The sequence below is a fragment of the Corvus moneduloides genome, chromosome 3 (assembly GCF_009650955.1).
Source record: "Corvus moneduloides isolate bCorMon1 chromosome 3, bCorMon1.pri, whole genome shotgun sequence".
NCBI lineage: Eukaryota > Metazoa > Chordata > Aves > Passeriformes > Corvidae > Corvus > Corvus moneduloides.
Window position 1 is genome coordinate 15,804,853 of NC_045478.1, and position 12,705 is coordinate 15,817,557.

Below are 12,705 nucleotides of genomic sequence, written 5' to 3' on the forward strand. Positions count from 1 at the left end.
CCGTCCCCGCGACCCGGAACGGGATCGCCCTCAGGAACGGGAGCGGCGCCGGCGGCGGGAGCGGGCGGGCCCGGCGCGCCCGGTGAGCAGCGGGGCAGGGAGCGGCCGCATCGCTCTGTCACTTGTCGGGTTATCGGCCGGGGACGGAGGGAGGATCGGGGAGAGAAGCGAAGCGGGACGCGGTGCTGCCCTGCCCGGCTTCCCGGGCCGCTCCCTGCACCCGGAGGGGCAGAGATGCTCCGCGGAAAGGCCGGGTGCCACGGAGGGCTCTCCTAACGCGCTCAGATCGCTCGGGGAGCAGTGGTGCTGTGCCTTCTCGGAGGCCGCTGCAGAAGCGGCAGCCGTGCCCCTGTTGCGGCCGCAGGCGCTGTGCAGGAGGCGCTGGCAGCTCCGTGCTGGAAGCTGGGGAGGCCCGGCGTCGGGAACGTGCCCTGCCCTGTGCACCGCTGGTTGCCGAGAGTGGCTTTTAGTCCGCCAGGGACCGAGTGTTTGCTTATTGACGGACACAGCAGCGGCCTAGGGACTGTGATGCCTCACTGCATCGCACATCTAAGCTCCGCCTTGTGCTTCTTCCATTATTTCCTGCAGTGTGAGCTATCTTCCGTAGGCTGTCATCCTCCTTGGTCCTCTTTCTTCCACCTGCTCAAAGTTTCTGAAGTTTCGTAATGAAAATAATTCGTCTCTGCAGCTGAGAAATAGGGTTTCAGCTCTCCCTGACAAGGAGCCAGCATCCTGCTGCTTGACACTAGCCAGCCAAATGTTAAGTGAAGCAAGGTGGTAGTAGTAGGGCAGGCACAGGAAAAATGCTTCTGGAATGCTCTCAGAACTCCCACTAGCTCAGTTCTAATGCAGTAAATGTACCACGCGTTTTGCTTTTATTTTCAGGAGTATGTTAAGTAGTAATGGTTGCTCCTATGAGTATTCCAATCAGTAGATCTTCAGAAGTAGGTTGGGATGAGGTTTTTTTTGTAGGTTTTTTGTTTGGTCGGGTGTGTGTGGGTGTGTGTTTAGTCGGGAGGGGGGGATAGATTTTGCACTTTTTTTGTTGTTTTAGTGGAAACAGGCATTGGAGCAGGGAATGTGTTGGGTGCACTTTATAGGGCACTTAAATTGTAGTCACAAATAAAAATCATCTAATACAGTTAGGTGGGAATATAAATTTTAAATTTTGCCTTGTTTCTATATATATGCATTAGAAACTGACCTTTGCAACAGTCTGTAAACTGGGTAGTAGCCTTTTTTGACAATTCAGAAGGATAGGGAAGTTTTAGCAGAGAGCTTGAGGAACTTTTCCCAGTCACACGTGAAGAGCACCAGAGTAAAATTCCTACCTCCACTCACAGAGTCCTGTACAAGTTTCCACTTTTTGTCCGCTTTGGATACAGTCACTGGTATTTGCCTGGACCTCCTTCCCTTGATGATACGACAAGCTTTAATTTTTATTTTTTTCTACCTAGAAGATCTTCCTTGATCCAGTTATGAGAAAATGTTTAGAAAAGGAAAAAAGCGACACAGCAGCAGCAGCTCACAAAGCAGTGAAATCAGCACTAAAAGCAAGGTAAGTTGAATGTGGTGTTTATTCTCTTTGGGAAGCACTTTGGTTTGTTGCAAGTTAACAGTTCAGTGGTTTACTTGCACTGATGGGAGGATGGGATTTCCATAAAATGCCATGTTCCACAAAGAGAACTTTCTACTTCATTTCCTCAGATTGTGTTTTGAGAGTTAAAAATACCTATCCATCATAAAGCCCATTTATTTTGAGATGAATACTCAGTCACTTCCACAGTGAAATGCACAAACACAAGATTTTTCTGGTAGCACACAGTAAGGTTTGGAGGAAAAATTAGTACATTTTTTCTTAAATTTTGTCTTTAAAGACAGTGCCTGGTTCTAGGTACCAAGAATGAGTTTATTCTTCAGTACTTGTTGGTTTCTCAGTATCTCTAAAAGTATTCTTAATTTTGAATAATGTGTTCATTTTGTCTGATAGGTTTTAGAATGATTCAGTTATTCTGGATTTTCCAAGGTGCTGTTTCATTTCCCCTGCACTGCTATGTTATTTCAAGTATTGGTGACTAGCATGTAGTTGTCAATTTCTTCAGGTTAAAATGCAGTACCAGAAAATTTTGGACATGACCCTAACATTCATTTTCCCTTTTTCTCTGGACACAACCTTAAGGTTCATTTTCTCTTTTTCTGTCATTTCCTCCTTCTTTCAAAATAACTTTGACTTCTCAAGGGTTCCTGATGAACTTTTATCAGTCCAGTCTACACGGAGGCAGAAAGATAACTTCAGGAAAGAAACAGGTGGTACTGTTTTTTCCTTCCCATTTTGCAGTGCTTCTGAAGTAACTAGAACATAAGCAGTAGATTTTTTTAAAAAAGAGTTGAGGCAGGACATCTAGAAGTGCATTGTTAATACATTTGCAGTAACTTTCTGATTATGCTGATTTTTTTTTTCTTAGTCTGTAGATTCCAGTCTTGGGGGACTTTCCAGGTCTAGTACTGTGGCCAGTCTAGATACAGACTCCACAAAAAGTTCAGGTATGTAATCAGATCTTGGGCAGATATGGGTGGAGCAGGATTAACTTTGTGTTTGTATAAAACAGCAGAAAATGGAAAAGCTGAAAATAGTTACTTTCAGTAATACTGAGTGAATCTGTTAGGTAGCTTGGTGACTAATACAGGCACAGCCCTAGGCCTCTAAGTTTACTAATGATTCATCTAGGATTAAGTTACTGTTTTCAAAGTAAAGTGTCTGAGGAAGAAAAATTTAGTTGTGTTACCAGTCTGTTACCAGCATAAATCTGGTACAGCTTTTTGGATAACTTTTCTGCTTTTCTGAGTTTACATTTCCACCAAAATAATGGAAATAAGGTTTGATTGTACTTGGTTTTAGTCACCAGATTACAGTGTATCACTGTTGGACCAAACAGTTAATTTGAAACAAATAGATATTGAAAAGTAGAACCAGCTATTCTATGTTTTCTGATTCAAGGTTGTTAACTCCAAATTTGAATTGGTATAAACAGTGCTGTATCATGGATTCAAATGAAACTGTTACCTTTACCAAGGTCTGTTCTAAATCAACTCAGGAGAGTTCAATTAAGAGGAGTTAATATACCATGATAAGTGTTTGATGAAAGTCTGCAAAATTAGGGAATTTAGTATGTTAGCCCTGTTAACAGCAATTAGAACAGTGTTACAGTTCTAGAAGTCTTCAGAATGGCTTTGTTTTACTTTGTTGCAGGACAAAGCAATAGTAATTCTGATACATGTGCAGAATTCAGAGTTAAATATGTTGGTGCCATTGAAAAATTGAAATACAATGAGAGCAAAAGTCTTGAAGGGCCACTGGACTTGATAAATTACATAGATGTTGCACAGGTAAGTGGGTTACAAAAGGCAATACCAACAATGTCAAAACATCTTAAGCTTAGGTGTGTTTCTTTCATTTATCCTGTGGTCTGACATCTGTAAATTTTAGACTTACTTGAAGAAAGTGGTATACTTAACCATTACCCCATGAATCTCAAAAGCCATCACACTCAGTTCTATAATTTTAAGTAACTGGAGAAGATGGACCCAGAAAACCATTCTGCAGAAGCAGGCTCAGAGCCAAGGCCCTTTTCATCAGTCCTTACTGAACAAGTCCCAGCTGAAGGCTGTTACATTGCCTTCAGCACAATTAGGATTAGTATGCAGGAAGGAATATCTCCCCCAGATTTCTTCAGTACTGTAGAAGTTTTCCCATAGAGGAAAATGTAAAGTTTCTGCTTGCAATCACTCAAGAGCCTGTGCCCAAAGAACCTGAATACTATTTGGGTTATCCTTGCCAAACTCTGGTTGCTTGTACTTATTTTTGTACTAAAAGCCATAACTGGTTGTTCTCATTAGGTAGCTGATTATATCTTTTTAAAAGCACAGAATGTCTGTTTATCATGCAGCAGCTTGACATTTCAAGCATCTGAATATGTGCTAAAACTATTTTTGCAGCCAAACAGCAAAAGTGCTGCCAGTGTGGAATATAGATCACCTTGGGTCAGTGCAGCACGATAGGCCATGCATGATTTTTCAGCTGACCTGATTTGACCACAGGGACAAACTCTCCCCTGAGATGATAAATTCCTTTCTGGAACCATGTAATATTTGGAGTAGAACAGAACAGAATGGAATAGAGTGTTTCTGCTGGAAGGGACCCACAGTGACCACTGGTCCAACTGACCGACTACTTCAGGGCTGACAAACAGTTAAATGTGTTGTTAAGGGCATTGTCTAAATGCCTCTTTAACACTTGACTGGTTTGGGGCATCAACACCCTGTTCAGGAAGCCTGTTCCAGTGTCTGGTCACCCTGCCAGTAAAGAAATGCCTCCTAGTGTCCAGTCTCCCCACAGTACATTTCACATAACTTCAAGAGACTGGGCGAGTGCATGAGTGGTGGGCAGACCCCACACAGCACAATCTGAGCAGGAGTTGCAGTGGTGCTGATCCAGAGGACCTAAGTACACATATTTTCTGTTACATATCTTCATTGTTCATGTTCTGTCTGCACTAAAGGCTTTTGTTTGTTTCCCTCCAAAGCAAGATGGAAAGTTACCTTTTGTTCCAGGTGAAGAGGAGTTTATTATGGGAGTTTCCAAATATGGCATTAAAGTTTCCACATCTGATCAGTATGTAAGTGCTTCACCCAAACTCGTCTTTCTGATGAGAGTTGAAAAATGCTTTCATTTATTTCTCTGGGAGATGATCTGTGTAACCAAAATGTCATTTCTGGCTTTAAGCAAAAGTCAAACAAACAGGCTCTCACAGGAGCACTGCTTCATGTCGTATCTCTGCAGGGCTGTCTGTTTATTCCTCATTGGATTTATGACAAAAAGCCATTCCTTTTGAGGTAGAGCACCAGATGACAGGCAAGCGAGCCTTTGGCAATGCTCTTTGGGCACATCTTCCTTCCTCTGTGGCTGTTCTGCCATTTTCTCATGGGGGAACGTAGTGTGACTGTGGTGGCCAAGACCATAGTTTGCTCAGACCGAGTTAGTAATGTAGTTCCTCTTGGTGTTTCTGTTTTTTAAGAATACCTGAGTTGCCCAGCTCTTTTAAGTTCCATCCTTGCACTCTTAATCCAAGAGCTGAGTTCACTCCAGCATTAAAATCTCACGATTCCACTTTATTGATCAAGCCTACTTTTTGTTTGCATCATTTTGAACATGTAGTTTATTTTCCTTTATTGCACTTCACGTAGCTTCTTTGCTAAAAATAAAAATCCGGTCTCTTCCCCAGGGCCCTCCAGTTGCCTTTGTGTAGCTTTCTGTTGCAGCCATGTGGTTTCCTTCTGGTTGCCCTCAGAGCCCCAAATACCATAAATACTTGGCCTTATGAAGCCTTGACCCATCAACAACCCAGCCATGCCTGTTCATAAAAGCATTGCTTAATACTGAATGCTCTGAAGAGAGCCAAAAAGTTTCCTATGGTCCCTTCATAAAAGAAAACATTTGTTTCTAATGCCTGGGAGGAAGGGTAGTAGTTTCTACTCAGACTTTGAATTCTTTTGGATTCTGTTTTTGCTCTCATAAATTCTTAATTCTCATTAAAAACATAGGTTACACTATTATTTAAATTCCTTTGTGCTTTGATAAAGATCAAATAGCTAATTTAAAATTTTCATCCATCATTTTTCTGTCTTCAAGCTGAAAGCACGCACAAGCAGATAAAGCCTTTTGTGGTTAAGCTAGCTTGCACTGGCAATTTATTGCATTGCATTGTTTCCCAAATTCTGGTTTTTTGCATCTGTGTCACTGTTGGCATTTAATTTGTCCTTCAGTGTGTCACCAAACTCTTTTCACAGAGTTCCAAGATACTGAAAGGAGGGGAGGAATTTAATTTACAAGGAGACTGTGTACTCAGAAGAATTCTATCATCCCTCTTTTAGCCATAATCCACACATTGCACTGCACACATTACATTAGCACCGTAGCAAGTTCCAAGCAAGTAACCCTTGAGAATTATTAGTAATTTGGTGAACAGTCTTGGCATCTTTCATACAGAGACGGGAGGGTGGATCCAGTGGGCTCCGGCTGCCCTGGGCATGGTGTGATAGTTGCTGATGGTGAGAGCAATGTGAGCAATGAGCCGAGCAAGCATCAGGGATGGAGATGCTTTTCAGCAAGGTGACCTTAGGGCTGTGGTGGAGGGCTCTCCCTCCAGAGTTTCAAGGCAAGCAGCAAGTTCACTGCCTGTTTTTACAGCTTCTCTATCAAAGTGGGCATTTCTTTAGACCCTTCAGCTGACAGGGACAGGTGTTTGATGCCATGGATGTGAAAACAGAGCTGTCTTGAATTCCTAAGACCCTGGAGGTCATGTGACAGGAATAAACCAGATGAGAATGATCAGAGGGTAGGATGGCTGGAGAAGAGAGGCTTTGTCTAGGTTAGGGCTGCAGAGACCTCCTTGTACTGGGTGTCTTCTACCAATCCCCTTTTTGGAATGGCCAAAATTAGAAGTGTTGGGACTATGGTGGAAATCCTGCAGCTCTGACGGAGAGTGGAATTCTCCCAGATGAGATCTGTGGAAGTGTCAGGACATAACCTGTGGTGTAGGTCACAAACAGCCTGGCTACAGCCACATGGCTGCTGCCCCCCAAAGCAACTGACCTTGTCTATACCTCTTCTGGGAACAGTTTCTTGTGGTGTATCCTTCCCAAGACTGAGACAGGGGACTGCTTGGAAAAATACTGGGAAAATAAGAAGTCGTTTTAAGTTACCTCTGTGCCAGAGGGACAGAGCGTTACACCTGTCACAGAGGGCAAGCGAGGGTTGGTGGGAAGTGAATGTGCACTTTCATAGTATGGCCAGGAATGTCACCATAGAATCATGGGAGGGACTGAGTTGGAAGGGATCTGAAAGATCTTCTAGTTCCAACACCCCTGCCATGGGCAGGAACACCTCCCACTAGACCAGGCTGCTCAAAGCTCCCTCCAACCTCACCTTGAACACTGCCAGGGATGGGGCATCCACAGCTTCTCTGAGCAACGTATTCCGGTGCCTCAGCACTCCCACAGTAAAGAATTTCTTACCTTAAATTCAGTCTAAACCTCCTCTTTTTCAGTTTAAAGCCATTCAAATCCCTTGTCTGTCACTACATGCCCCTGTAAAAAGTCCCTTTCCTGCTCTCTTGCAGGCCCCCTTCAGGTACTGGAAGGTACCCCAAAGTCTCCCCAAGAGCCTTCTCTTCTCCAGGCTGAACAACTCAAGCTGCTTCAGTTTGGCTTCATAGTCCACATAGGAATGCACTTCTAAAATAGAAGCAAAAATTAAAGTTGTGCTAAACCACAAAAATCTTGACTAAACTCAAATTAAAAAAAAAAAATTACCAAGGAAGGCTTTTCTCCTGTAAAAATCTGAAGTATTCTTTTATAAACAAGAATAAAAACATGGAAAACTGAAATACCTGTTGCACTGTTCCAGAGTAACTTTTATTTGCCATGTGCTTTCAGGATGTATTACATAGGCACGCTCTCTATTTGATTGTACGGATGGTGTGCTATGATGATGGTCTGGGAGCTGGAAAAAGTTTACTGGCTTTGAAGACAACAGATGCAGCCTCTGAAGAATGCAGCCTCTGGGTATATCAGTGCAATAGTTTGGTACGAGTTTATGCTTACAGTATTTAATTTAGGTATTGGAATTCTGATTGTAAAGGGAGATTCTAAAACTCAAGGCCCTTGTGAAAGCTTTTTGGCAGGAGGAAGATTGCTTAATTAAAAATAAATTTTAAAAAAAAAGGAGTATAAATGTGTGCTGGCTGAGGAGGGGAAAACAGCCCTGCTGACTGCATTGGATCAGCTTTGAGGAAAACCCCTACATTCCCTAAAATTGCCAGTGAGTGTACTCACCTGAGAAAGCTCTCTCCAGTCTAAAGAGTGCTATGGCAGCTCCTATGGAGAACCTCCACTTGTATTTCCAAAGGCAAAAACCTGTTAAGATACGGAGCAGGGAGTGGTGGAGTAACAATTCTGGTAATGGAGCACACAGCCATATTTGTAAGCAAGGGAGGTGATCCCTTCTTAAGAGTAGGAGAATTCATTGTCAGGATGCTCTGATGACACAGACCCTTGGCTGACAGCACTGGGGGAACACAAGAAGTGATGTTCTGAATGCTGGTGCCGTGCTATGCTGACAGCCAGCAACCCTGACTTGGTTCAAATAGCTCATGTAAGATAGCTTCCATGTGTCGTTGTAGGCCACACAGATGAAATCTGGTCTGACAAAGCAAAATGAACGACACATTCTGCTTTAAATGAGTTTTGAGAAGTTTAGAAGTTCTTCAGAAAGTGTTAATGTGCGTGTTTGGGTTTTTTAGGAACAAGCACAATCCATTTGCAAAGTGTTGTCTACAGCCTTTGATTCAGTTTTAATGTCGGAGAAGTCCTGATTTCCTTCGGCAGCAGTGTTTGTGTGGGAGCACCGGGGCTCCTCGTGATACCACGGACAGATTGGAGCCACACACAGTCCTGGGAAGGACTTACTGTGCAAAGCAGAGCCACACAACCTTGCATATGGTACTCTGGCATTCCCCAAACATGACTTGAAGATTCCATCTTCAGTGTCCAGGACAATACAGAATTTTATATTTAACACAATTGTTTTTTCCTAGTCATGTTTTGTATATTAATATCAATATTGCAGGAATGTAAAATAAAACTGACAGTTGCTTCTACCTCGTTGTCTGAGAAACAATTTGTTAATACAGACTTTGATTCTGCTTAATCCAGATATTAAAACAAAAGCAAAGTGGTAAGAGGGAGTCCTTTGGTGCTTTACCCCTCTAATTTAATCTCCAGTCTTTCTGTTCAAATAAAGCCCACAAGATGTACATTTTTTCCTCAAGTGATACTTGTTTGTATTTGTCATTTTCATACATTAAAAAGAACAGTATTGCACAAGCAATGCAAGGGAACAGAAGAGAAGCAGAAAAAGTGATTTTAAAAGTAGTTTTATTTTTCCAGACATTTGACTGGTTAACAAGAGTAAAATTTATTAATCATGCTCTAATTATAAATCACTGCATCCAGGACATTGAAAATAAGAGTTGATTTTAGGTTATACAATATATACAGTTGCTCTGCAACTAAACAAAATAAAAACAACTGAATTGAATATTTTACATCTCATAGCATTCTAAGCTGCATTTTAAGTGTCACTTGCTCCTTTTTAAACAGTTAACACAGCAACCTAATAGTCTGTCTATTAACAGGGTTTTTGAATCAGATTTAAAAAGTTGTATGAAATATGCCAAAATTTTGGACTTAAAATTCTTAATTTTATATTATAAATAGATATCTACAGGCTCTAGAATTTCATTTTTCTCTGTCAGAGGAGAAAACCTTTTGAGAAACACAGAAAATCAAGAGATAAATTTTGCTTAGCTGCTCTTTATTGGTCCTCGGGATTTTATCTGCACTGTTAATGCTATTAAGTTCTAGTCTACAAGTTTCCTGGTTTCTAAGTTACCGGTGAACAAAGTTGTGACATTTTACTCTATTCCTCTTCTAGCAGAACTCAAGGGAAATTTGCATCATTTTTTAACTTTACGAATTGTTACATACACTATAAGATTCTGTGTTAAAAATACTGTACATTAGGAGCTCTGTGCAAAATAATATGCCCATTTACTCTCTAGACTCTATCAGGGATAGAAACATACAAAATAGTGTTGCAAACTGAACGTATCAGTAAGTGAATAAAACTGTAGTGCTAAACTATTACTCTATCATTTTACTGGGAACTTTGAAAATACGGACTAATTTGCTTCAACTTGCAATAAAAATATCTTGAAACATTCCAGTTTGTTCCCCATTTATACTGCAGCAACAGCATCTAGGAAGTGAAAGTTACACATCTACGTGGCTGTACCCACATGCCCGAGAGGCATCAACCAACGGTACCATTCAGGAAGGGTGACAGGGTGAGATCGGTGTTGCTCTTCCAGCACTTTCGCTACGTGGTTTTTCTCCAAATAAGCACAGATGGTGGTGGCAGCCTGTTTTCCATTCCTTCCAATATGAAATGGCCAATTTAAGCACCATTTTCCAGAAATTCAAAGTTCTCTTGATAAATCTAGAGATACAATGTTCACATAACGTGATCAAAGCCAATGTGACCTAGACATTGATTTTTCATATCCTATGCCTCAGTTGTTTCCTGAGCATAAGCAAAACCTGGTACAAATTCACAATATACAAACATCAAAATGATGTCAAATCTGTATTGGTGTTTTATATTCCATCAACCAACTGGGAACTATCCATGGCCTAGCCTTTGTTCACGAATCAGTAAAACAAGTTTAACAACAGTGTAGCTACCATAAATGTGGGTATACTATATAAATACAGAGTGAGTTGGCAAACTATCATTGTTTGCAAGGTAGTGGCACACAAATTTCATAAACCAGAACATAACGTAGTGATCTCATGAGGTGTCAGATATCTTATTGACCAAGGATAATTACCTAAGTGTTCCACCAAGTATGTTCTCTCTGTGAACACACTGCTGGGCGATTTAAAGAAAATTCAAGAATTTAAAAACAAAGTCTAAATGCTGTAACGAGACAAGTGTAAGAAATGCTCTGCAATCCATCATCATAGTTAAGTACATTTCAGGAAGTGCAGTTTTGAAATCCTTGAGTTAATGTAGTAACTCATTAATATTGCCATAGTTTAGTTAACCAGCAGTAGTCACATTAAATGACCAAAATGGATGTAACATACATAAAGAACATTCAAAAAACAGGTTCTACACAAGTGCAGCATAGAAAAACAAAACAGTCTCAAGCTCACAAAATTAGAACTAGAAAGTTCAACGACTAACACAGATTTCAGATAACTTTAAGTAAATATCTACATCCATTCTGAAAGAAAGAAGTTTTTCTTGTGGTAAACTGAAATACTTTTTTACTTTTACCTGGCTAAAGACACATGATTAAAACAATTTCTTCTGCAACTGTTGGTATCCTTGATGACATCCAGTATGGCAAGATACTGAATGAGTCCATTTCAGAACTACACAGCAGCTTGCACATTTTGGTTCCACCACTTCAAACGGTGTCGAGAATTGGATAAATTCACTGCCCTGGTAGATGCACACGCAATTTCTTTGACTGGGGAAGCAACACTGAACTGTTGTACTGTCATGTTATAAAAGGGAGACTAAAATTACAGTGAATTGATTGATAAGAACATGCATAATGTTGTGATATTCAGACATGTGGATTTTGATTGTTAAAGCTTTTCAGTTCACCTTGAAAAATACAGGAAGAGTTGGTTTTTTTTAAGTGTAAACTGCTTATGAGAAGTTTTCACATAGAAAAAAGTTTTAGAAGTCCCAAAATCAGAATGATGGCAATAAAAAAGTAAGCTACAGTACCTAGGACTTGGGCAGTGCTCTGGCAAGGTGGCTGCAGATAGGTAGGTGAAATGAAATAGAACAAAACTTATTTCTGTGACCGCTGGAAATGAGAAATGTCTCCACTTATCAGTAGCAATCTAGTCAACAATAAAGTGCACAAATGATACAGGGAAAGCTCCTTTCCGGCTGGGATCTCCATCAATATGACCAATCTGAAAGAGTCCAGATAATTTTGAAGTTAAATCTCAAAATGACATTTCATTATCACCAAAATGAATACCAGTGACCTTCCTGCCTCCCACCAAACAACAAGCCTCCCACCAAATCTTTTCTGCAGTAGTGCTACTTTTCTTCTGCCAATAGGAAAATTCAGTCCTACAGAGTGCATGTTTTTCAGCCGTAGGTTGGGTTTTTGTCAAATGCAGAAGTTTTATCCAGTTCTTTGAATATAAAACCTCTTACTGCAGTACCACTGCTGCGTAATTCCAGTGCAATCTGTAATGCCTGGCAGCCCACATTTGGCCTCTGTTGAGTTGCTTCTTTAACCACTGAGGCAAAAGGATAGATCAAGCTTCAACAGTGTCAGGTTTTACATGAATATATTTGTGTTTATGCAGCATTATTGTCAATTTAGATGCAACCTGAAGCTCTGTTCTTCACTAGCTAACAGATTAAGGCAAGTGTTTTCATGCACAACAATTTTCCAAGATTTTGCTTTAGCCAATGAGACTCTGGAATGTAAATAGTTGAGATGGTTTCCCAGCTCAGACAGACTCACTCCTAGTCATCTGAAGACTGAGGACAATACAATGCCCTCCTCTGAAGCCCACTACACAGCACCTGTAATAGCAGGTGCTATTAATTAAATTGCTGACACTCCACCAAAAATTTTCTAGATCACGCAGACCATGTCCCCAGTGTACTGTGAACCCTACTAATCAGATTTCTTTTTTTTTTTTCTGAATGAGAAAACTTAAAAGCTTGTCTGAAGTTTGACTTTTGAAATTTCATCTCAGGTTTCCATGAGATGAAACTTTTCTTGTTATTTGGAAACCCAGCAGGGGATCTTCTGAAGTGAGTGTCGACCTCTAAGATTTAATTTCTTTCTTTCAAAGTGTGTTGACAGAAAATGCAAAATACTCACCCACCACTCCTGGTCTTCTTCACCATCAACTACAATAATATCTCCCTCTGAAAAAGTCAGCTCATCTGGGTTATCTGCTACACAGTTGTAAATTGCTTTTACTCTTTTGGGTTTCGTTTTTGACTGAAATGAAAAAAACCCTGAATGTAAATAATAT

General features: G+C 40.8%; 2 protein-coding genes across 10 annotated transcripts in view; one reads left to right on the top strand and one right to left on the bottom strand.

The window, feature by feature from the left end:
• Positions 1–14: 14 nt before the first annotated feature.
• ITGB1BP1 (integrin subunit beta 1 binding protein 1) lies at positions 15–8,717 on the top strand. Of its 5 annotated transcripts, none has more exons than XM_032104324.1 (7): positions 15–82; positions 1,458–1,558; positions 2,466–2,544; positions 3,251–3,387; positions 4,584–4,676; positions 7,495–7,623; positions 8,361–8,717. In XM_032104324.1, the coding sequence occupies exons 2-7, from the start codon at positions 1,487–1,489 to the stop codon at positions 8,430–8,432; spliced, it is 582 nt and encodes a 193-aa protein (XP_031960215.1). In that variant the 5' UTR covers positions 15–82; positions 1,458–1,486; the 3' UTR covers positions 8,433–8,717. The 5 variants fall into 5 exon arrangements, with proteins under 5 accessions (XP_031960215.1, XP_031960216.1, XP_031960212.1 ...); XM_032104321.1 differs by having other exon boundaries at positions 24–82; positions 7,495–7,644; XM_032104323.1 differs by having other exon boundaries at positions 27–82; positions 1,461–1,558; positions 7,495–7,644.
• Positions 8,718–8,977: 260 nt separating this feature from the next.
• The window catches only part of ASAP2 (ArfGAP with SH3 domain, ankyrin repeat and PH domain 2), a 94,501-nt gene continuing 90,773 nt past the window's right edge, over positions 8,978–12,705 (bottom strand). For all 5 annotated transcript variants that reach the window (XM_032104309.1, XM_032104315.1, XM_032104311.1 and 2 more), the window contains 2 exons: positions 12,549–12,671; positions 8,978–11,616 (listed from right to left, as the gene is read on the bottom strand). In XM_032104309.1, the coding sequence (XP_031960200.1) occupies positions 11,542–11,616; positions 12,549–12,671 (198 nt within the window). In that variant the 3' untranslated portion in view covers positions 8,978–11,541. The remainder of the gene's footprint in view (positions 11,617–12,548; positions 12,672–12,705) is intronic.